This window comes from Acinonyx jubatus, chromosome C2 (genome assembly GCF_027475565.1).
Source record: "Acinonyx jubatus isolate Ajub_Pintada_27869175 chromosome C2, VMU_Ajub_asm_v1.0, whole genome shotgun sequence".
NCBI lineage: Eukaryota > Metazoa > Chordata > Mammalia > Carnivora > Felidae > Acinonyx > Acinonyx jubatus.
In genome coordinates, this window is record NC_069384.1 from 154492483 (window position 1) to 154518598 (window position 26116).

Below are 26116 nucleotides of genomic sequence, written 5' to 3' on the forward strand. Positions count from 1 at the left end.
AACACGGCACAGTAATACGGCAGGGACACCAAATTTATGAAACCTCCATAAACACACCTACTTCACTTTTACACAACGAGATTCCTTCACCAGCAGAAAAGCAGGGATGCTAACAGCTTACTTCTAAAACCTGCCCAATAAATATGAGGCTTGACTCACTGAACACCAGGAAACCAGTGAAAACTGGTCCTGTTGGGAGGCCTCGGCTTCTAAGAAAATGATGGGTGCCAAGTTCTTAAATGGCCAGGCTGAATGAAACACCAAGGCCCGCTCTCTATTTTATAGGTTTCTCTTGCAGTCCCAACTGGAGAGGGGAAGGGCATACCCACGAAGATTTTCACAATGTTTCTTCTACCCTGTCGTGCTTCCCTGTCTTTAAGCAATGGGGGGTGGGGGACACCTCGCTGCCTCAGTCATGAGAGGGTACGACTCTTGATCTCAGTACCCCACGTTGCGGGGAGAGACTACTCAAAAATTAAAAATCTTTAAAATAAAAAATAAATAAAAAATAAAAGAAAGCAGGCACCTGGGTGGCTCAGTTGGTTAAGCATCCCACTTCGGCTCAGATCATGATCTTACGGTTCGAGAGTTCTAGCCCCGCATCGGGCTCTGTGCTGACAGCTCAGAGCCGGGAGGTTGCTTCAGAGTCTGTGTCTCCCTCTCTCTCTGCCCCTCCCCCATCCTCTCTCAAAAATAAACATTAAAAAAAAATTGAAACAAACAAATAAAAAAAAAAATAAGCAACGGTGCAGTGCCCACGTTCCTGAGGAAAGCCTGTGATTCATTATGGCTCCAGCAATACCCGGCTTGGACTGGTGTGGGCACGGTTTCAGTGCACCGTGAACAAAGTCCCTCCCCAGGTAGACTGGAAAGTGCCGGCCCGTTTTAGACCGTAGACATTGGCAGCCTGATCTGAGCCAGTAAAATACAGCTCAGGGACAAAGACCAACAGACACATTAAAGGGGTTGTCATGCAGCAGCTGGCCAGAGCCAACAGTAGGGCCTCTACTCAGCGTGGGACCATTTCAAACAGCACCTGGTAACAGGTGAGCCTGCCATGCTTTCCTAACGAAGGCCAAGTGTAACTACCCAAGAACTGTAAGAAATGCTGGCCTGCCTTTGTAGGTACTCGCACAAATATATGAAATGCTGTGGACTTTTTTAGAGGGACTAATCTGTACCTTACTGTTTCTTCAACAGGTTTCAAAGAGGAGCTCTCGCCACCCCCTACGAGTATCTTAACCAAACCAAATACAGCCCAGGGCAGCAAGCAACACGCTCTAGGAAGATGTGAAATCCCAGGCCAGTGAACTGCTGACGTTTTGCATACTTTAGACTTAAGAGTCATTAATAATTTACCAACAATTCTACCACCTCCAGATTAGCTCCAGACTATAATAGATTTCCTCAATTTACGAGTTATCAGAACGCATTCCTTTTAATTAAATAGTTTCTAACAAGAAAGGAAAAGCAACTTGAGTTACCGGGATCTCCCCAGAAAAGTTTACTAAGCACGATTTGCGAGTCTTCTGCTGGGAAATGCAAAGAAGACTGAAAAATATAAAACTGAAGGGGGCCCAGGGGACCCTGGGGAGGGAGCATATAGTGGTCCACACAAGCTTTGATCCAAATCAGAAAAGCCCAGTTAAAGAAAACGCATTATGTGCGCTCCCTATCCAGACATCCACTTTTCTGTTTTACTGCACAAAGAAGCACTTGAAATATTTTCACTCAATGCTTTGATCTGGAAATGAGGGTCCTGTGATAAGGCCTGTGACTTTCATAGTCTACAGAGAATTACATATACACGTGTTAAGAGTGAAAACGTCACGTCTGGCACCTTGATTTTACAAACACTGCCATGATGAGTAGAGTAGCCATGAATACAGATGATGCCAGTTACTTTTAAAAATTACTGAATGCTCTGTGTTCACATTTACTGCGGGTACCCGGTGATCTAAGTTTAAGTAACAAGAGAATGCTCTGTGGACTGTTAGATGAAGAGCTGTGTCGTCAAATAAAGACATGCTGTACTTAAGGTGACAAAGCCAAAACCCTCGACTGCATGTCGGGAGAACCAGGTCTCAGTGGAGCAAGATGCACTCGCTGTTCTGGCCCGAAGCACAAAGTCACAATGCAGGAGCCAAGAGGAAACACTGATGCAAAGACTTTTTTCTACCAGTGCTGCCAAACAGGCTTTTAAAAGCACAGACAGACACACATTCTTATACTACATGCAGGGAAATGTGACACAAAGTATCGCCTGTTAATGTCAAGCTTGCTGCCACCATTTCTCTAGATATGCATTGCATTTTCTTATCAGTTATACACATGAGAAAGCAAAACCTTTTTTAATTACACAAAAATGATCAACTCTTTTACTAAAGAGAGTATTTTCAATTAATTTCAATGCTCTTGAAGGAAGCGTGTGTGCAAAGGAGAGACAGGGAGGGAGGGAGGAAGGAAGGGAAGGAGGAAGGGAGGGAACACATTTCTGAGTGTCGTTTTTCCTTCCAAAACCACCCAATATGGTCAACTTTGTTTTAAAGTGTTAGATTTAGGAAATTTTCCTCAGTGAGGAACAAACAGAAAGCAGGAAGTCTAAACAAAAGCAAATTAAATCAAGACAAGGACATCAAAAACAAATTTGGCTTTACTTTTCGGTGGAAGTTGATCCTATATCTAACACTGCACAAGGTTTCCTGCACAATGAGAAGAGAAGCAGAAGTCCCTTACACTGCCTCGCTTTGCCAGAGAATCACCGTAGTCTGCTGGCAAAGTCCGCTTGCTGGACTTTTTCTGCTCATGTTCAACTGCATCTTCAATTATAGGCTCAAGCCTCATCTGGACAAACACCAAAGATTGGGATCAATGTCTTTTCATTACACAGAGAAAGATCTAATACCCTGTTTTAGGTCTCTGCAGTGCAATTAAACAAATGTATGACTAGCAGGATTCAAAGTTAAAGAAAATGCAAAACCCCAGCAGTGACAAAAATCAGACATTCTAGGCCCCGACTTCATCTCTTGACAACTTTCGAGGTTTGTAAGGTCTGTTTCTGAGACCCGATTGGGATTTCAGCATCTTCATTCCGGACCCCACCCAGGAAACTAATCTGTTGACATCCCCCAGTTTAAATAAAACACCTTCCCCCCAAATTTCACAGAGAACGTTACGTCAGCCCACGCCCAATCTTCCCAACCCTCGGTGGCGGAACCCCTCCTTAGGGTGCTGCTGTGCAGGCTGCTGCGTGTCTCTCTCCAGAAACCGGAGCGCTGCTGGGCGGGCGTTACCTCCGTGAGGATGGTGGTGTCGTAGGACGGCTGGTACTTCCCCTTCTCGTGAGCGGTCCTCTTCTCCATCTTCTCTCGGTCCGTTTTTTGTTTCCTGTCTGCACCTTTAGGCTTAAACACAAGGCAGAGGGTTTCGTCCAGCAGGCTGAAGACGGAACACTTACCAGCAGCACCGGGCCTTACTTATCACTAGCAGCCTCCTTTCTCTCTCTTACCTTAAACACTTTGATTTGGCAGCTAGCTGAGTGTAGATGATCCGTGTATTCTCCATTTTCGTTCTGCTTAAAGGTGTCGACCTGGATCCTGAAAGGCACTCCCTTCTCGCCTCCGTGCTTCCGTGGAGTGAATTCTGTGCTGATGCAGTGCACCTGGAAAACAACTCAAGCTGAAGGGGACTCAGAGAACCGTCTACGGAGTCCCCTTCTATTTTACTCCTTCTTGGACGTCCTGCCACAGCCGTACATTCAAGATCTTTTCAGACCAACCCCTGCATATCAGCCGGATGCCCGTCATGAATTTCTCTGTACGGCTCTCCTCTCACGAATCCAACTGGGCCTCTCTGGACTTTCCCCGGTCCAACGCCTCCTGTCCTTTAATGCAGGCCTTGTTCCAATCACGGGTACTCTCCTACCTCCACTCTGGACTGAATGATGCTCTCAGACGCAGGGTCCTCGGCCTCGCACACGGCTCAGTCCACGGCAACGGACACTCACCGTCGAGGGCTTCCGTTTGTCCGCCCTCTCCCACCACCACCTGGCCTGGCCAGCCCATCCCCTCACCGCCGGGCCTACATACGCCAACTGTGAGACCGACCACCTGGGCAGTGGCCACCTTCCCCAGAGCCCACTACTCACCCTGCCTGCGTGAGCTAACTCCTCTGTCAGCCTTCAAAGTGCACTGAGGACAACGCTCATTTCCCACCACTTCTGTTCCTCTTCCAATACCAGTACAAGGTCAGCTAATACGAACCATGTCCCTAGTGATTATTAGTTGATGGGAGATACTATTTGGTAGGCCACAAAAACACAAAATACTAAAGATTCTTTACAGTTCACACAAATGAGAGCCTACTTAGGCTCATCAGCAATTACGCAATTTCCCTTTCTGCATGAAGATTACCTAACTCGGTAGTTTTAATAACACCATACACAAATTTGAACACAGAGGGTATAAAAAATTACTACTAAGTATATTTTACACATATTATATTTATGTTTTGAAAAAACTCATCTCTTAGGGATACAAACTGGGTACTTAGGGTGAAATGAAATGCCTGGGAGTTGCTCTAAAGTATTCCATCAACAACAAAAACCAGGGAAACGACTAGTAACTGTTGAAGCCAGGTGGTGGATACCCTGAGGATTCATTATTCTTCTTCTCTCACTTTGGTGGGGGTTTGACATTTTCAATATTAGAATGTCTTTAAATAATGGCAGAAGGTGGGGCGCCTGGGTGGCTCAGTCGGTTAAGCGTCCGACTTCGGCTCAGGTCATGATCTCACGGTCCGTGAGTTCGAGCCCCGCATCGGGCGCTGTGCTGACAGCTCGGAGCCTGGAGCCTGTTTCAGATTCTGTGTCTCCCTCTCTCTCTGACCCTCCCCCGTTCATGCTCTGTCTCTCCCTGTCTCAAAAATAAATAAATGTTAAAAAAAAAAAAAATTTTTTTAAATAAATAAATAAATAAATAAATAATGGCAGAAGGAATCTTGAGCTGTACACTTTTTTCAATCTCACCCTTTATTTTTTTAAGTAAACTCTATGCCCAACGTGGGGCTCGAACTTACAACCCCAAAATCAAGAGTCGCATGCTCTATGGGCTGAGCCAGCCAGGTGCCCTAATCCTACGCTTTTAAAAACAGCAGCTTTTGGGGGGTGCCTGGGTGGCTCAGTTGGTTAAGCGTCCGATTCCTGGTTTTGGTTCAGGTCATTGTGTCGTGATTTATGAGTTTCAGTCCCTAGCTCGGCTCTGTGCTGACAGTGCAGAGCCTGCTTGGGATTCTGTCTCCCTCTCTCTCTGCCCCTCCCCCCGCTTGCTCTCTATTTCTGTGTCAAAATAAATAAAAATAACCTTAAAAAAAAACAAACACCTTTTGTTTCGAAGGGGCACATGCATCCCAATGTTTACAGCAGCAGTATCAACGATAGCCAAAGTATGGAAAGAGCCCCAATGTCCATCGATGGATGAATGGATAAAGAAGATGTGGTATATATATATACAATGGAGTATTACTCGGCAATCAAAAAGAACGAAATCTTGCCATTTGCAACTATGTGGATGGAACTGGAGGGTATTATGCTAAGTGAAATTAGTCAGAGAAAGACAAAAATCCTACGACTTCACTCATATGAGGACTTTAAGATACAAAACAGATGAACGAACATAAGGGAAGGGAGCAAAAATAATATAAAAACAGGGAGGGAGACAAAACATAAGACTCTTGAATATAGACAACAAACTGAGGGTTGCTGGAGGGGTTGTGGAAGGGGGGATGGGCCAAATGGGTAAGGGGCATTAAGGAATCTACTCTTGAAATCATTGTTGTACTATATGCTAACTTGGATGTAAATTAAAAAATAAATTAAAAAAAACCCAGGAGCTTTTGTTCAAGAGAAATACATCTTATGAGAAATAGAAGTTTTAATCAGAAGTTTTGATTAGTGTTGTTACCAATGGTAAAAGTAGTTTGAGTAATAGGTTAGTCTATAAATGACGGATTTAGTAGGATAACCCCAACTTCACTTTATACACACACGTATACAGTTATGTGTACGTAGGTTGAAAAATATACGCATGTAGAAGACATTATAAGATAGTTTACAAACAAGCATTTAAAGAGAACATTGTATGTCAAGAATTCAAGCTCATCCATGGTCCTTCAGATGACCAGGCTGGTAGACTTCTAATAAGGTAAAACTCCAAACCTGAATGAAAGCAGACGTGCGCTTTGCAGGGTCCCACAGAAATTCAACCGCATTTAACTGGCTTGGATTTGTCCTGGTGTCAATTATTCCCACAGACATTGGAATATCTGTATTTTAAGAAGAAGTTACACAGAAACTCATCTACTACAAATAACTGAAAAGCTCACAACTTAATATCATTATGTGCAAATGAAATCATTCAACACCTCCACGCTGAACCTTCTCCTTCAACGTTCCCGTGGTCAACCACACTAACACCCAAGCCCGCCCGACGTGCACGAGACTTTCTCCCACCATGGTTTCTATTTCACTTCATTCAACGCACGATGGATGTGCCAATCGAGAACTAAATAAGTGGTTTCAAACTCGAAATTCCTGACTCAGGTTCTTTTAGCACCAAAAAAACCACTTCATTTCTAAGCACAGAACAACTCAGGGCACGCAGAACCCACTGACACCGAAACTCTCTCCTCACAGGTAAGCGTGCTGCCAACACAGTGACAGGCACGGCTGACCAACCGCCGTCTCTCCAGAGTCTTCTGACAGCCACTCGTACCTAAATCGAGAAGTCTGTCTCCAGGCCGATTCCACTTCCAGCCTTCGAGCTGCTGATGCTCCGTGTACTGCAGCCGTCTGTCATGGAATACAACTCTTACGATGCTCTGCGGAGTAAGTGGGGAAAAGGAGCACTTTTTAAACTATTCCAGCTAAAATGCACAAGTGTTTTCGCTTCTTATGCATTAACCTATAATAGACGAGCATGCAAGGAAAATTCTGCTTTCAGCATTTTCTGAGTGAACTGCTTTGTTCTTGGAATATGTGGATTACGGGTATAATTCTTCGGTGCAAAAAGAATTACAACTCAGAAATAAAAAGCGCAAATAAAATGATCACTTAGGTAAAATTTTTATTTAAAAAGTTGACATCGCAACTCAAAATTAAGGTACACGTCCATAAAATCAGAGAGCAAGAATTTGACTTCTATGAAGAAAACATCAGATTACAAAAATGAAAGGGCAGTATAAGCAGACAGAAACCCGGGCACAATGGCAAAACTATTTAAAATAATAGTTAAAAACTGAGGGTTTTTTTTTTTTTTTTTTTTACAGATAGTCAAAGACAAGTACTGAGTAATATATAGAAATGCTGAATCGCTGTACCTTACAACTGAAACTAATATAACACTGCATGTTAATTATACTTCAATAAAATGAAAAACTAAAAAGATAGTCAAGGGACAGGTGGGAGAATGTGCCCACACCCACCAAGAAAAGAACATATATGCTAAAGTCATTCTCTACTATTTACGTGCAAGAGGTTATCTGAGGTAAGCAGTGGGGGGAAGTTCCGCCCACAGGCAAACTTCATCCAAACACTCCGGTTCCCAGGGAAGACTTGACTCCACACACTTGAGGCCAGTTCTCTGCTCTCCACCCATCCCTCCTTCACTTCCCACACGTTTCAGGTGCCAATGATTGTTTGGTTCCAGAAACAAGAAAACAGGTCATGCAATGTCTTCAGATACTAGTGTTTCTGACGCATTTATAAGCAACTTTCTCATGATGCAGTAAGATCATCATGTTTCCAGTCTACACTCTTGTTTGACTAGGAAATAATCTGTTAGCAACACATATAAATACTACTTTAGTGCCTTGCCTTCCCTACCCACCAGGGTCCTGCCCAAAATGTGGCAGAATGGAGAAATATTTTGAAGGAAACTATTAAAAAGCAGCAGTATTTTAATGTGAAATACAGTTGACCCTCGACAGCACGGGGGTTGGAGGCGCTGAACCCTCCCACAGTAGAAAATCCACGTGTAACTTTGGACTCCCCCAAAACAACTACTTAATAGCCGGCTGTTTACCAGTTTACCGGTAACATCGACAGCTGAGTAACACACATCTTGTGCATTCTTACAATAAAGTAAGCTAGAGAAAACAAACTTATACTAAAAAATCGTAAGAGAAAATACATTCACAGTACTACGCTGTGTATATTGAAAAAATCTGCTCCTAAGTGGACCTGCGCAGTTCGAACCCTTGTTGTTCAAGGGTCAACTGTAGTTTACAAAGAGGCCAAAACAGTCACTGGGACCAAAGTGGAAATCTATAAAGGCACAGTCACAGCTCTGGTTCGTGCCACCCGCCTTGCCACCTGCACCCACGTCTGCGGGGCCTGCCCGGCCGTCCACCAGCACCCACGTGACACCACCGCCCGCGGGCAGCGAAGACCTCACGGGGAAGGTGCACGGGCTGGCGGGGGCCTTGGGTCACGTTGCCCAACAAGCCGAACTCAGAATAAGGTGCAGCACAGAAATGTCATGATTTTGATTCTTTCGTATTTAGTGAGAACCAGATCGAATCCACAAATTCAGATGAAAATAGTATGAGAATATCGGTATCAGATTTAAGAGCTTGACTAAACCTCATTCTAGGAGGCCAGACTAAGATGGCACAGTAAAGAATATTAAAAGAGAACCAGCGTTAAGAAGTGGCAGCCTATTAAAAAAAAAAAACTTATGTGAATTTGGAAGGGGAAAAGAAAGTCAAACACCAAGAGAGCCAGCAGGGGAAAGGGGCCCTAACAGCAAGAACGAGCAAAGCGAGCACATCACCAAGGCTACTGAGCACGGTCAAGTTCCAAAGCACCTCTGCCGACCCGGCATTTGTTCCCTAAGATGCCCCCACCTCAGCAGACTCAAAGATCGTGGAGTCAGGAAATTAGACACCAGATTGCTGCACAGTACTTCTGGGATATATATTGCAGATAAAAAAGGGTGGGCTTCTTAAGAAATTCACCCTGCAGTCCTCTGGCAGGAGCAGGCTGTTGCTCTGAGTCCCAGGCAAGCTCTCGGGCTCTAACTTGATGTATTCTGGCACAGCCACCAAATATCAGACATGTGGCTTATCATGTGGAAGATGAAACTGATTGAAAACCTTAAAAAATGTTTTTAATGTTTATTTTTGAGAGAGAGAGAGAGAGGGAGGGAGGGAGGGAGGGAGGGAGAGAGGGAGGGAGAGGACGAGCGGGGAAGGGGCAGAGAGAGAGGGAGACACAGAACCCGACGCGGGCTCCAGGCTCTGAGCTGTCAGCACAGAGCCCGATGCGGGGCTCGAACTCACAAGCAGTGAGATCCTGACCTGAGCCAAAGTCAGACGCTTAACCGACTGAGCCACCCAGGCGCCCCAAGACCTTTTAAAACTTAACCTTTCCACTCTGTAAGCTAACTGTTTAGGAAAACTGATGCTTTCAAAATAAGTGCCCTTGTCGAGGAAGAACATGCTTGTTTAATGACAGCAAAACACCCACTTTGCACTTAGAGGGAGACGGTTTCTCTACTGTCAACAGTTCACTTACCTCATAATGAAGAGTTGTTTTTGCCTTAATTTCTTAACTGGCATGAATCTTGTAAATTAGATGTTTTTCCATATTTTAATTTGGAAGTAAATCCAAGAGGCAGAACTTAAAGCAATCAAGCAACAACTTAATTAACCCTGCCATTCCAAGTTAACCTGACTGGTATTCTCGAGTAGCTTATCACAGGCACCCAGGATACACGTGTGTTTATCGTAAACCACGTGAGAAACACATGTGGATGCGTCATCGCACCATTCTACCTTTGTTATGCTTAAATTTTACCATATAAGTAGCTTTCTATTAACGTCTACCATTTTTAGGTCCAGTTTTCAGGACCTCAATACCAGGCACATAATGCCTCACTTCATTTTGTACAGGAGTCTACAATTTAAACAACGTTTCAACACTTCCACATCGATTTTTTTTAAAGCGGCTTCTCACAGTCATCCAATGTAACTTTCACAGTGACAGAAGAATTCACCCACATCTTCCCTTAAAATATATACTCCTGGTGGCATTTTCACAAATACAATTGGCAGATTTGCCTGCAGGTGAACCAGGGCACCCGGTGGCCTGACAACAAGCCAGCCTGGTAGGACTAGGGCATCCCGAGAGAATCTCTGACATCTCGAAGCTTCCTACACACTAGAAAATGAGAGCTGTTAATCTGACCTGACTCACCCTCCGGGGAAAGGACCAAACCCACTGACCGAGCACAGACCCGACAGACTCAAAGTGCAAACTGGTGGAATGTGAGAATGGGAAACAAGCTGTCTCCCTCTGGTCCGGGGAAGATGGGAGCTCTGGGAGTCGGAAGTCTGGGAGCTCACTCCGAGCTGGCAAGACAATGATCAGTGGGGAGCAGACCCCCATCTTTCCTCCAACCTCCCAAAGGATTGGGGTCTTCCTGCCTCCCAGGAACGGAGGAAGCACTAAAACATCCCAAAGATGCTCCGGCTCTCCCAGATGGGCCCAAGCTGCCTTTCCCGCGCTCACCCTCTAAAAAGGCAGACCCACAGAGGGGGGTCTTTCCATGGAACGCCTCTCCATACCGAGCGCCCAGCAGTGCCCAGGCCCCCGGGTGCCTCTCTGGGAAGACGGAAGCGTCAAGAGAACAAAGGTCTGCTTCTCTCACGCGGACACTTAGCCACACTGAAGCTCTGCCTTCCCTCAAGCTTCTTCCAGAAGTCCTGCCCTGTAATGCCACCGAATCTATAGTACAGCACTCTGTGTGACAGGCAGAGGCTAGAGGATACCCTGCAGGACACTGGAGGGAGCAGGACGGTCCCGAAGATCTATCCTAAAAGGAATGGACTAGCCAGCCGATGGTTGTGCCTCCTACACTCGGAATGACCGCCCTCATTCAGATACGTCTCAGCGTGGACACAGGGTGCACAGAGATTTCCAGTCTTCAGAGAGATTTTAAGAGGTGAAATAAAAGGGCTTTAAAAGTGTCATATGAACACTTAACATTTCCCCCCACATTATTCTTTTACTTTTACAGGAAAAACTTAGAAGTCTCTGTTGTGGTGGTGGGTTTCTCCCCCACGGCTGCAACTGTGCTGCCTTAGTGTCCAAAAGGGCTTTCACATTTACTTAACCCAGTAACTGCTATCATTTCTGTTTTATAGACAAGGACACAAAATATAGTTCAAAACGTCAAGAGTTGCAGGATAGCCATTACTTCTTAAAGTGAAATTAAATGATTTTAAAAGAACGACTCTCGTGCAAAAAAACCTAAATCTGCTACTTTTTTCAGTCACTGCAAACAACACCTGTTAGGAATCAAAATGGATCATCCTTACCTTTACCAATTTTCCAGTAATCTCGGGCATATCTCCCATTTTCCGATTATCCAGCATCCGAATTTCGTAAGACTGACCTATTTTGAACAAATTGTTGAATTTAAAGAAACTGTGTATCACCGACAGTCCACACAAAGAACATCGCTGTTTAACATAAAACTTCAATGGCCTCTTAACTAGAGAAACCATTCAGGTTGATTTTTCTTTCCTACAAACCACATCATCCTTTCCTTCGTACACTATGACAGAAGAATGAAGAGCTTCTCTGACGGTTTATTTTCATGTGCTAGACTCTCACATTAAAATTTTATTATACACACAAGCATAATCCAACACCAGTGTTTTACCACGGCTTTACTGAGATACAATTCACATACCATAAAATTCATCCTTTTAAAACCTGACTCGTGCTTAGCATATTCAGAATTGTGAAACCATCACCACTACCAACCATGGGGCATTCTCATCACCCCGAAAAGGAAACTGCACCCCTCAGCAGGCACTTCCCACCCTCACCCACTCCGCCCCTGGCAACCACTCATCACTCTATTTTCTGTCTCCAGGGACTTGCCTGGCTCACACCGGACATAAACAGTCACACGGTATGTGATTCACCGGCTTCCTTCACTACGCATGCTTTCAGCGTTCACGCATGTCACAGCAGGACAACGGGCAGATATCCTTTCACTGCACTCTGCTGCATCCCCCTTGGCAGATGCCACGCTTTTTACAACTGGAGGTTTGTGACCACCTGCATCAAGCAGGTCGATCGGCACCATCCTTCCAACAGCATGTCACTAAGAGTCCTCACGCTGTATCTGTCACATTTTGTCATTCTCAGTATTTCAATTTGTGTAATTCACAGTATTGCAGACTTTTTCATCATTATTGTGTTTGTTATGGTGAACTGTCATTGTAACCCACTGTTTAGCAATAAAGCATTTTTTTTGAAGTTTATTTATTTTGAAAGGGAAAGAAAGAAAGCGAGAGACCAGGAGAGGGGCAGAGAGAGAAAGAATCCCAAGCAGGCTCTGCGCTCTCAGCGTGGAACCCGATGCGGGTCTCAAACGCACAAACTGTGAGATCGTAACTGAGCTGAAATCAAGAGTCAGACTCTGAACCAACTGGCCTCCTCACTGCCTGGGCCTCCCAGGCGCCCCGCGATGAAGTATTTTTTTACCTAAAATATATACATGGTTATTGCACACTGACTAGACCATAGATAGGATGGTGTAAAGAGAACTTTCATGTGCACTGAGGAGCCGAAAAACTCATCTGACTCATTTTACTGCCATGGTCACTTTACTGTGGTCTGGAACAGAACCTGCGCTGCCTCTGTCTGAGGTGTGCCTGCACTTCACTCCTTTTTATTGCAAATATTCCATCGCAACAACGTACCCCGTTTTGTTTGTCCATTCACTAGCTGACGGACATCTGGTTGGTTCTCCTTCTTGGCCATTAAGAGTAGCGATACTGTGAACATCTGTGTACTGAGTTTCGTGCGAGCCAAGACCACGTTTTAATCCTAGAACCTTCTTCCTTGTGACCAATGGACCCAACTCACATTCTCTCACTGTTTAATGTCCATAAGAAAACACAAATAGACATCGACACACCAACCTGTATCATTAGGAACATAAGCTGTTGCCAACAGTCAAGAATGTACTCTGCAACCACAAGAATGATTTCTCAATTGCCCATCATTAAGTAGTAACGACGACAGCATAATCTGATATGGAGAAAATCAAGAGTGCTTACAGGAGCACCTGGGTGGCTCAGTGAGTTAAGTGTCCGACTCTTGATTTTGGCTCAGGCCACGATCTCATGGTTCACGGAATCAAGCCCCACATCGGGCTCTGTGCTGACAGTGTGGAGCCTGCTTGGGATCCTCTCTCTCCCTCTCCCTCTCCCTCTCCGCCCACCCCTACTTGCTCATGCTCCCTCTCAAAAATAAATCTACTTGAAAAACAAACAAAAAAAAGGAGTGTGTCTGGTATGCATCATATGAAGCTGAGGATATTTATGATCTAGTCCACAACTCCAATGGCGCATACCCTGTATAAAAATATACAGAAGGTACTAGATCATATGGTCAAAATACAACAAAAGGTTATTAAATCACAACCAAATCACTCCAAGGCTGGTGAAGGAAAACCACTGCATATAGTATGTTACTAAGAAAAAGTCCTTAAGTCCTTCAACAGATTGAGATTACCACTAGCTAACACCATGGCAAAAGACATTCTTAAAAAGTTAAATTTGCAGCATACGTAACAATGGATCTAAACTCAGAAAAACAGTAAGAAATAAATTTTAAAATAAAGCATATGAATAGGTATTTTGAAAACTATACTATTATACATTTAAAAGTACACTCAACTTCACAAAAATTTAGGCAAATTAACAAAATGTTTGTGTTAATTATCACATCAATAAAAAAATGTTTAATTAAAAACCAAGTAGGTGAGGACAGGGGAGAAATAACCTGCCCAGGAAGGAGGGAAAACTTGTCCTGTGAGGATTATTTTACGATCCTCAAAATCTCAAAATTCTCAGCACTGAAAAAAAAATCAAATCAGGTGCCTGAGTGACTCAGTCGGTTAAGCCTCTGACTCTTGGTTGAGGCTCAGGTCTTGATCTGAGTTTCCTGAGTTCGGCCCACATCCGGCTCTGTACTGGCAGCGAGGAGCCTGCTTAGGATTCCTCCCACCCCCTCCCGCCCCCGCCCCTCCCCCACTCACGCTGTCTCCGTCTCTCTCTCAAAATAAACTTAAAAAAAAAAAAAAATCAAATAAGGACAACATCTCCGTGTTCCTGTCTTCCTTTGTATGATTTTTCCTAGTCAACCTAACAGGACACCTCTGTGCTCAATACAAAGTTCAATGTTTTCACAAACAGATCTCAGGATTCGTTGCTCCTGTATTAAAGCACTGTCGATTTCTATTCTAAAATCCAAAGTAAGTTTCTACAACAGGCTCTGTAACACTTACTCTTCTTTAAATGGTTTCCCTATGGGCGCCTGGCTGCCTAAGTAGGTAGAGCAAGCGACTTCTGATCTCAGGTTTGTGAGTTCCAACCCCACGTTGGGTATAGATTACTTAAAAATAAAACCTTTGAAAAAGAGATGATATTCACTGAACAACCAGGCCTTCATTGGTTTAATTTCTCCTTCTATTTGATCCCCTTCCATAAATCTCTTAATAATATAGTTTCCAGAAACATGTCTAGGTTTTAACTGAAATATAAAGAAGACTCCAGTATCAATGGAGTATACAGTTAACACAACAGCAGTACTCTGATTTGCCAGTCCTATTTTAATTTTTTAATTTTCTTTTAAACTCTGTAAAAAATGTCTATTTATTTATTTTTGAGAGACAACATGCATGCACCTGCGTGAAAGAGCAGGGGAGGGGCAAAGAGGGAGACAAGAGAATCCCAAGCAGGCTCCGTGCTGTCAGCACAGAGCCCAATGTGGGGCTCAAACCCACGAACCGTGAGATCATGACCTGAGCCAAAATCAAGGGTCAGACACTTAACCAATGGAACCACCCAGGCTCCCACTAGTCCTGTTTCCAACTTTATATTCTGAACTTACCTTTCATGTTTTGACTTTAAGTTTTATTGAGAGAGAATGTGCACGCACACACATACATACACACATGCGCGCGCTCGCAAGAGTAGGGGAGAGGCAGAGAGAGGGAGACAGAGAATCCCAAGCAGAGTTCACTGTCAGCACAGAGCCCAATGCAGGGCTCGATCTCAAGAACCATGAGATCATGACCTGAGCCAAAACCAAGAGTCCGAGGTTTAACCTACGCCACACAGGCACCCCTGAAGTTTTGACTTTTTATTCTTTTGGCTGACAGAGTTGCAAACTATAATTGTTGTGAGTTCACATCCCCACTCAGTTTGGTTCCTCAGATGGACTCCAGAGCAACACGGAGCCCAAGCTGTGACAGTCCCCACCACCCCCCATGGCTAAGTTCAAAGAATTGATTCCTAAGGTCCTAATATAGAACTTTAATCTATAACAAGAACCACAGCTAACCTCAGGGAAATGCACAGCTGTAAAATGAAATTAACAAGAAATATATTCTTTTTTGAAACTTCTATCATTTAACAGTATTTTTCTTTTTTTTCTTTCCAAGTTTTTATTTCTTACATATTGGTTTTCCTCTCTCTTCTCTTTTTTTACCAGTATTTTTAATCCAACAGACATGCTATTTCCTAGGGCCTAAAACCTAGGTTCTCCAAATAGAAGTTGGCCTTCCAATGAGTAGGTATTTCTCATCCGACAGCAGCAAAAAGCTGACCTGGGAAAATCAAGGGGTTCAGAAGTCACATCCCTACCATAAGGAGGGAAGCTTCGAGGACTCAGGTGGAGCTGTAAGACAAGGGGCGGTCCAACCGCGGCCAGATCCCCACCCCAGGGGAGAGCCAGCTGCCTTTACTCCACCCTCCGGGGCTCCGCGGCATTTGGACTACAGTCTTTCACTTCGCAAAGTGAGACTAATTCTTGTAACCTAAGGGCAGAGGAGGTTAGCTGCTCAAGCATAAACAGGAAAACACAAATATAGTTTTTAAACTCTGTGCTTGTATTGTTCAAAACAAAAACTGACGCTCCGAGGCATCGAATACAACTTGGAAAACTTGCTCCAATTTACACCTGCCTAGGACGCTAAGACCACACAGAATTTATCTTTTCTTTATGGTTTTATGCCATGGCAAATATTCTTCAGCAATGGCTGCCCAAGAGGCAGAAGGGGAGCAATGAACTTTAAGGGTAGGCTACCTACCAGCGGTGACCGAGCTACAGCCAAAGAATGGCACAAGCATGTGCCAACACTCAACTGAGGAGACCCATCCATAAAAGGCAGTGGTGAAGGAAGCTTGCATACTTGCCTGAATATTCAAGGTGATTAAAATATGTAAGCAGGGGTCCCCAGACCAGCAGCAGCGGCATCACCTGGAAACTTGTCAGAAATGCAAATTCTCCGGCCCTACTCCAGACCTCTAGAGACAGAAGCTCTATGGGGCACAGCGATCACGTTTTGACAAGCCCTCCGGGTAACCCCAAAGCATGCTACAGTTGGGGAGCCACTGGTATGTGAAGCTCCCAACAGCCAGTCCATCACTACTCTCTCCAACACGAGGCCCTCAGGACCCTCTCCTGGGAGTAAACTTTATATTCAAAAAGCCCTGAGGAAAATGCCAAGAATTAACCATCTTTTCCTTAGCAGCTGAATAAATACCGTATTACGATAAACACTCCCAAAGTGCTATGCCAAAGAGAAAAACAGCCTGGTTTGCAAGGGCTGGTTATACTATTGTATCATTTTGCACAGGGTTCATTTACTATAATGCTTTATCCACCACTGTGCAATATTACAGGTAATAAGATTTCAAAATCCTTCTTAGTTTAAATGGCTTACCGGTCTACGCCGAAATTAAGAACTAATTCAATCTAGAGCTGTTTAAATTGCATTATGACTCCTTTGCAAGTAACCGCAATGCATTACATTCGTTTCCTTGTCTGACAGCCTCACAACAGTCTAGGATACCTCTTACTCCGTCATTAACGGGTGCTCCACAAATACACTATATTCACATATATGCATTATACATGTGTGTACAGTTCACATATGTGAATATACACACATGCGCAAGCGCGCACACACACACACACACACACACGCACAAGCACAAGAGCTCAGACTTGGTGAGATGCCCTTTCGAGACCCAGCTTTGGCAAGGCCTTCAGAGGTAAGCAAGGAGGCGGGACCATATGATGCAAGTGTTTTCATCTAGACTCTAAGAGTAGATGCTGCCCACCTTGTGGAAACAGCTCTGATAACACACAGCAGTGGCCTACGCCGCACCACCCTGGAAATCAGCCACCTGGTACACATTTGCTTCGGCTGACATCATAGTTGTCTACTGCCGCTACAACAAATTTCGACAAACTCAGTGGCCTGAAACTATACAAACTTGTTATCACACAGTTCTGGAATTCAGAAGTCCAGCATAGGTCTACTGGGCCAACATCAAGCAGTCAGCAGGACTGTGTTCCTTTTGGAGGCCTTAGGGTAGAACCCACTTCCTTGTGGTTTTTGGGTTTTTTTTGTTTTGTTTTTGATGCCACTAATATCCGTTGGCTCATGGCCTCTTCCTGGGTCTTCAAATCTGACTCCGACTCTCCTACCTCCCTCTCTATAAGGACGCTTGTGATTTCACTGGGACCACCTATATAATCCAGGATAATGTCTCCATCCCGACACCCTTTATTACTATTTTTTTAATGTATTCTCTACCCCTAATGTGGGGCTTGAACTCACCACCCTGAGACCAAGTGTCACATGTGCCATCAGGCGCCCCTAACACTCTTTATCTAACCACATCTTCAAAGTCCTTTTTGCTATATAAGGTAAAATATTCACAGGTTTTGGGGATTAGGGCATGGACATCTTTGGGGAACAATTATTCTGCCCACCACAGTTCCTAAGCAGTGCAAAAATGCTGTTTCTACAGTTTAAAACTCTGACTGGCTTATTTAAAAGATTGTGATAATACACTTTCCAACAAACCTGGCAAACTTCCTGAGTCACGGAACAGGTATCTAGTACCAGGCTGGGTTCTAACAATTTCCAAAAACTGCTCATCCAGCTGCAACAGGAATCTAACACATCAACCAAGGTCTAAATAGTTGGTTTCCAGTGTGATCAGAAACCATTAAAGCTACTTAGTTGTAAGTGACAGGAACAGCAATAAAGGTCGTATTGGACTTCCTATGTGTTGGCTAGCTTGTAAGTGCATCATATCCATTAATTCAATTTAATCAACTGCTCTCACCTTGTCTTACGAATCTGTAAAATGCATTTTTTAAGTAAGCTCTATGCCCAACAGGGGGCTTGAACTCATGACCCCAAGATCAAGAGTCTCCTGTTCTACGGACAACCAGTCAGGCACTCCTAAAATGGATTAATAAAACTTTGGGAGTTATTGGGGAACTAAATAACACACATATAGTACTTAGTGCAATGCTTCACACATTGTGAACACTCAGCAAACGTCAGTCTAATACGTCATTACTATAGATGGTGGCTGGCAACTTTTATCAACATGAGAGATCTTTTCCCAGTTTAATAGTAACAGTGATAAATTATGGATGTTTCCCCAGGCCAACAGACAGACACATCCAACACATTCCTTTAAACAGGGGTCTGTGTGTACTCGATCATCCCATGGTATGCACGCAACAGAACTTACTCAACTATTCCCCAAGTAAGAGAAATGCACGTGACTCCCTTGTCATTAGAAATAAAGCTACAGCGGATATCCACGCCCCTACATAGTTTCTTCTGATATTTTTTTTATATCTAAAACAGGTTACCATATACACTTAAGGTTCTTTCAAATATGACACTTAAGTCTCAAACAACAGAAGGCCTACCCAAACAATATTAACACCAAAGTTAGGGTACTGCTATGGGTGCTATGGTAGAATAACCTGGGTTGTAAAACCTCACGGATCCTCAATTTATAGATCAAATGAAAGGCTAGCATAAGTTATTCTTCCATATTTCAGAATACTATTATTTCATAATAATCTAAAATCTACAGCTCACAGTTCAAGGAATTAAAGATCCTATTTAATGATGGAAAAATAATCATAATATATCTTAAGCGAACAGGTGTTAATTCCAATTTTGTTGAAATATACACAAGAAAATACACCTAAAACAACATTTAAAATACTAAAAAGTATTCTTGGTGGGATGCAGCTACCGTCAATTTTCATCTTTATCTCTTGAGGTATTTCCCAATCCTTCTACAATTAGAGTATGTACTACTGTTTTTACAAGAATAAAAGGTCAGGGGTGCCTGGGTGGCTCAGTTGGTTAGGCACCCAACTCTTGATTTCGGCACAGGTCATGATCTCACGGCTCGTGAGTCTGGGCCACTGCACTGTCGGTGCGGAGCCTGCTTGGGATTGATTCTGTCTCTCTCTCCCCTCCACCGACCCCTGCCCTCCCTTGCTCACTCTCTCGCTCTCAAAAATAAACTTTAAAAAAAAAAAAAAAAAAAAAGGAAACTTCAGATTTAAAAGAAAACTAAAGGAGCAACATGCTTTCAGTATGTATATCCAACAAACGAATAGCTGTGTAACAAAGTACTTTTGTTTAATTTGGTCAGTCACATTGGCCCATGCCCAGACTGCTAAAGGTACCTCAGAAAAAATCCCTTATAATTTCCAAAAGTAAATTCTACACCCACATCCGTTTTCCGCTCTGCCAGCTCTCATTTTCATATCACCAAAACATAATATCCTCATCAAGTGCAGACAAGATACGGGCGGACAAAATTTGACACGGTTTATTTTAGCCACAGACCCCATCCTGGTGCAGCTTGTCTATTTTCAGCACAAACCTGCTTCAGGCCTGAGACCCAGGTTCCTTGCTAGCTGGATTTCTGATTCATTCTCAAGTTCCATATTGAAACCAGGGTTCCTAAAAATAACTGACATCCTTTCCTACTTGCTCCTCCTCTGGATTTGGTCTGAAAAACCCTGTAATAAATCTCGTTCCACAGACCTTATTGATGCAAATCGGCTTCCACAAACTTTTACCTCGTTGGCTCACAGTAAAATGCCTACAATTTATGTTAACTGAAGCTGTCGAACTTAAGAAACATAATCGAATTGCAAGCTGTTACCGGCAGACTAGGCTGTAGTGCCACCGTGGATATATCGAAGTTCTTCCGGCAAAACACGATCCAGCCATACCAACCTTGGTTCAAGTAAGTGAGCGTCTCGTCGTGCAGTTTGACGGCTGGCGAGGTGGCGGCGCACATCACATACTGAAAGGGTGGGTGTTTAGTCTCACCATCCAACGGAAGGCTGGAATCTTCCTGCTTAAAAATGGGCAATGCCAAGACATCGCTGAAAGGCAAAGGAATCAACATTGACCTGAGTTTGAGTTTAAAATACCTGAAAGCATATAAAAACATGTAGGGGTAGCTTCTTTTAAAACTTTAAGTTCAAGGGCACCCGACTGGGTCAGCTGGTGGAACATGCAACTTCTGATCTTGGGGTTAGGAGTCTGAGCCCCGCGTGAGGTCCAGGCGCTACTTAAAAAAATAAACTTTTATAAAAAAATAAATAAAATAAAATTTAAGCCCAGAAACGTCATGTAGAATGAGAGAACTATTAATGTTAATCTGGCTCCCCCAAAAGATAGTATTAATAACCCATCTCTCCAGCGTGGGTCGGGGTGGGGGGGGAGAGTGGGAGAGCAGCTATGATTAGGCAGATAAAATGAGAAGTATTTAATAGTTAATAAAGTCCATGCTGATTAAGCAAGAGACCTAACAATATGTCTGCTACTTCAAAAAACTCTTTAAAAACCTTAAACTCCATATTATTTCTATGAGAAAAAAAGAGCAAGTGCATAGCTACCTGTTTTGAAAGGTAGGTCACACTGGCACCATAAAATCACAAAGAAGCGTCTGATTAAGACGGTACTTTACAAAAAGTGCCCCGCTAGGCCTGGCAAATGCTGGGCATAAAGCTTCAGGCTTCGTCTGAAACAGTGGCTTCTTCTGAGAAGCAGACAGTTGCTGCAGAAGCAGCTGCTATCTCCCCAAGGATAACTTGGCGCACCGGCTGGGGGGATGCGGGAGGGGGGCCTTCTCGGGCACTGCCTATACTCTTCTCTGTTAACCCAAACACATGGATGTGTTTGCTTTGCTTTTTTACAAAAACAGCAGAGATATAACTTACATTCCATAAAAACTCACCCTTTTAACCATTCAGTGGGTTCTGGCATATTAATAGAGTTGTGCAGTTATCCTATCTAATCCCAGAACATTTTCATCACCCCAAAAAGAAATCTCATGCCCGTTAGCAGTCACTCCCCAGCCCTATTGCCCGACCCTAACCCTACCTAGTCCTGGCAGTGACCTACTGTGTCTCTATGCACTTGCCTATTCTTTTTTTTTTTTTAATGTTTATTTATTTTTGAAAGAGACAGACACACACACATGGAGTGTGGGCAGGGAAGGGGGGCAGAGACAGGGAGACCCAGAATCCGAAGCAGGCTCCAGGCTCTGAGCTGTCAGCACAGAGCCCGACGTGGGGCTCGAACTCATGAACCACGAGATCACGACCTGGGCCTGAAGTCGGACACTCAACCTACTGAACCACCCAGGTGCCCATGCACTTGCCTATTCTCAACATTTAATGCAAAGAGAATCCCATGGCCTTTTGAGACTGGCTTCTTTTACTTGAGGTTTTCAAGGTCCCGCTGTTGTAGCATTCCCATTTAGGGATGATACTCCCTTCAATCAGACGGATCTAACAGATGGATCAGTCTGTTTACCCACCCTGGGGCATCAGGGCTATTGCTGCTAGTGTAAACCTAGGAGAATTGCCAGGTTATATGGTCACTCTGTTTAACCTTCTAAGGAACTACCAAAGGGCTTTCCAAAGAGGATACACAATTTTACATTCCCACCATTAATGTATGAATTATAGGTATTTGCTTTGGAGATAAATCGCTGTTCTGTACACCTGTATCTTGATAATGTCTCTATGTTCCTTCCTCCATAAAAAAGTAAAGTAATAACAAAATATCCAAATGAATAACTACTTTATCAACACCACTAGCAAGGGCTTGTCTGAATTGCTTCCCCCCCCCTCCAAAAGCTGTTAACATACTCAGATATTTGGCTAGTCCATTTTAATTAAATTCAATTTAAAACCAAAAGTGTAAATAAATGAGATGGGAGAGAAAGGCTGCACTGCGTTCGCTCCTCCCCGCACACACTCTATTAAAGCACCAGACTGATTATTCAGAGACTAATTACCCACTAGCCCTCTTCGCACCTGGGAATTGCCAACACGCTCCTAAGCACTTAAGTATAACTGAGAAACACACCGTCAGCACTGGTCCTCAATCCTCTAGAGTTCTTCTCAACACTGCAACCTGAGGGTCACCCGAGGGGCACAGATCTAAAACTTTGCGGCAGATATAAAAACTTTTCAGGAGGCTGAAAAACGGTGCTTTAAGACTTAGAGCAACTCTCTTCATGAAAAACAATCATGATTGTTCCATGGTAGATGAGCATGCATATATATAAGCGCATATACATAAGCACATATATATAAGCGCATATATATATATATATATACACACACACACATATACATATATTTTCTTATGTTCTATATACGTAAGCATTTTAAGGATGAGAAAAAGAGGCACCTGGCTGGCTCAGCCAGTAGAGCATGCAATTCTTGATCTCGGGGTTGTAAGTTCGAGTCCTACATTGGGTGTAGAGATTACTTAAAAATAAAATCTTAAAAAAAAAAAAAAAAAAGATCTTTTGCTATTGAAATCCCAATTCATTTGAACTAGGGTCCCGGCAAGGCCCCACTCTGCTCTTCTTCCCTCTTCTACTTGTCCTCACTGCCCCTGGCCCCCACACCAGCCTCCCACCCTGCCTCTTTCAAGGCATCTGTACTGGTGCTGGGTTTGGAGCCACTCTTCTGCTGATGTCCATCTACTTCACTTCATTTAAATGTCACCTTCACAGCGACAGCCTGCCAACTGCAGTCCGCCCATCCGTGTTCCCAACTCCCCTTGTCCTGTGCTATCTTCCCACAGAGCTTATCACCTTCCCACAGTACACAGGACTTAAGTTTGTACCACCCCTAAGTATACAACCATCTCCCAAATTTGTTTCACTTCACTGACTCACCCCAACATTTAGAGCCTCAATTGCCTGCTGAATCAATGAACCAACGGCAGCCCTAATAATCAATCATTATTAAAATGAAAAAAACAGGTATCTAGGTAATTTAAGATCCTCATGTCTACTAAGCCGAACCTTAGGAAAGAAAGTCCCAGGAGTCAACTGTTTTTTTGTAATCCCACATCCCAGACAGGTAGAGCTCCCAGGGATCAGACAAGCAAATGAAAAGTCTCAAGGCTTCAAATTATTACAAGTAATTTTGAAATGCCAGTACCCAAAAATAACCAGGCACACAAAGACAAACAAGACTCTGGGAGCAAGAACCAACAGCAAAAACAACAGATGGCATGCACCCAGTTCCAGATCTGTCTGTTCGTATTCAGCTCTTTTCCGCCTCTGTTGCAGAGGGGTTCGAGGTCTGAAACTACATATACAAGACTTCTTGCCAGCTGGAGTCTTGCTAAGTCATCCCAAAGGGAAGCACTGGTGGGAAATAAAAAGGGAGTAGGAAAAGACAGAGGCGGGCAAGCGCACAGAGGGTGGCTACAGGAAATTTCTAGGCCACGGCAGCCATGCCCCCAGGCACAACCAGGTAACAAGCCCTCCTCCCCAAACTGTTCCAGCACCTTTGCAAATACTTCACTACATCTTTCTCAGCTTGAAACATCTAAATGGTTTCTATTTTCCTAACTGGACACAGACTGATACCCCCAAAGAATTCAGATGCTGGAATTATTGGACCTATACTATAAAATTATGCTTACTCTGTATAAAGAAATACAAAAGGCAAGCCCAGGGACACCTAGGTGGCTCACTTGGTTGAGCGACTGGCTCTTGGTTTCCACTCAGGTCATGATCTCACCATTTGTGAAATCGAACCTGCTTGGGACATTCTCTCTCTCTCTCTCCATCTCCGTGTCCCTCCCCTGCTCACTCACACACTCTCTCTCAAAATAAATTTAAGAAAATGTAAATAAAAGACAAGCCCAAATGATCTGCAAGGAAGAGAAAATTTTAAGGGACAGTAAAATAAAAAGGAACAAACAGAACTTCTAAAACTGGAAAACAAAATTGATAAAATTAAGAACTTAGCTTTAACAGCAGCTCAAACAGAAATATATAGGTAAAAAGAAGTTATGGAAAATGCAAAGAGACATTAAGAAACAAAGGACAAGGTGAGACAATTTTACACTGAATTGAATTCCCAGAAGAGGAAAACATCACAGAGGCAGTATTTGACCTAAAGGCTGAGCAATTCCAGAACTGATGAAATATACCAATTGACTGATTCAGGAAGCCCAACTAACCAAAGCAGGATAAGATGTGGTACATATACACAATAGAGTATTACTCAGCAATCAAAAAGAATGGAATCTTGCCATCTGCAACTACGTGGATGGAACTGGAGGGCTTTATGCTAAGTAAAATTAGAGAAAAGACAAATAGCATATGACTTCACTCATATGAGGACTTTAAGACACGAAACAGAGGAACACAGGGGAAGGGAACCAAAAATATAAAAACAAGGAGGGGGACAAAATGGAAGAGACTCTTAAATACAGAGAACAAACTGAGGGTTGCTGGAGGGGTTGGGGCGGGGGGTGGGCTACATGGGTACGGGGCACTAAGGAAGACACTTGTTGGGATGAGCACTGGGTGTTATACATGGGGGATGAATCACTGGAATCTTCCTGAAATCATTATTCCACTATATGCTAACTAACTTGGGTCTAAATAAATAAATAAATAAAATTAAAAAAATAAAGATACTGTGTTTAAAGAAAAAGGGAATCAATCACTGGAAAGCGGGAATGGGGAGAAGAGGTGGGAGAGATGAGGAGGGGTCCTGGAATCATCAAGTGCTAGAGGTGGGGAGCAGAGGATGAGGCCACCGTGGGAGCAGCACCGTCGCAGCTGTGGCAAAAGGATGCACTTGAATGCCGAGGCTGTGAACTTCAAGTAAGACCCATTCACTGCTTTTCTAGGCCACATTCAGCTGCTTAGGTGTGTTAGGTGTCACATTTAATCAGGGTTACAGTTTTGCTACAATAAAAAAGGCGGGAGGGGAATAAAGCAAGAGGGCCAAGAGAGACGGAATATTAACAAGGAAGAAGTAATTACAACTGCACACGGAAATTAAAAGTGGCTGAAGAAAAAAAGGTGTTCAAGAAGGCGAACTGAGTCCAATCAACGACCGTAGACGGGCCAAATGACAGAGCAAGAGGAGGGTCCTAAAGGAATGAGCTGGGAGGGTAGAAGGTGGTAGTTAAGGCTTAACTCTGAACTTGAGATTATATGTGGGTTGCACGGTTGGAAATGTCAAGGTCTAACCATAAGATTGAGTAGCTAAAGATAATACCACTGTAAGAAAGATACAAGGAACAGAAATGTCAGGCTACTAGAAGGCCCATTTAAGTGTCTTCTGAATCACCAAAAATTAAAACAGCAATAGTGTCAGATAGTGACAGTGAACCAGGACCTAAAATTTTAAAAATGAGGAACGACCCAGGGTGCCTGGGTGGCTCAGTCGGTTAAGTGTCCAACTTTGGCTCAGGTCATGATCTCATGGTTCCCGGGTTCGAGCCCCACTTTGGGCTCCACGCTCTCTCCCTCTCGTGGGATTCTCTCTGCCCCTTGCTCACTCGCACTCTCCTCTCTCTCTCGGGGGGGGTGGGGGGTGGGGGGGGGAATGAGGAATGACCCAGAAATCACTAAGATGACTACAATAATTGGGTGACTGGTTGATATTTGGTAACATGAAATTCAAAGTTGGGAGGTCTTGCAAGGAAGGAGACAGGAAGCGTAGTTTGAGATGGCAACGAAAGGAAGGGGGTCCTTCCCTAGGCCTGTGGAAACAGACCACCACCGCTTGAGAGGGCTTCAGAGGAAAAGTCATCATTAAGAGACAGAGTTGACTATGTTAGTTTCCCAGGACCGTCACAACAAAGCACCAAGAACCGGATGGCTTAAAACAGAAATGTGTGTCCCT

At 43.7% G+C, this 26116-nt stretch overlaps 1 protein-coding gene and 1 long non-coding RNA gene across 3 annotated transcripts in view; one reads left to right on the top strand and one right to left on the bottom strand.

Annotated features, from left to right (window-relative positions):
* The window catches only part of UBP1 (upstream binding protein 1), a 51009-nt gene that overhangs the window by 16164 nt on the left and 8729 nt on the right, over positions 1–26116 (bottom strand). Inside the window, exons 2-8 of one of the 2 annotated variants that reach the window (XM_027040556.2) lie at positions 20163–20314; positions 11377–11453; positions 6771–6876; positions 6215–6321; positions 3509–3661; positions 3294–3404; positions 2737–2844 (exon numbers count right to left, since the gene is read on the bottom strand). In XM_027040556.2, coding sequence (XP_026896357.1) covers positions 2737–2844; positions 3294–3404; positions 3509–3661; positions 6215–6321; positions 6771–6876; positions 11377–11453; positions 20163–20314 — 814 coding nt within the window. The remainder of the gene's footprint in view (positions 1–2736; positions 2845–3293; positions 3405–3508; positions 3662–6214; positions 6322–6770; positions 6877–11376; positions 11454–20162; positions 20315–26116) is intronic. The other variant, XM_027040557.2, reaches the window with a different exon arrangement.
* On the top strand, positions 3661–5680 carry LOC128315346 (uncharacterized). Its single transcript, XR_008298103.1, has 2 exons — positions 3661–4732; positions 4994–5680. It is a non-coding gene; the product is annotated as an uncharacterized LOC128315346 (long non-coding RNA).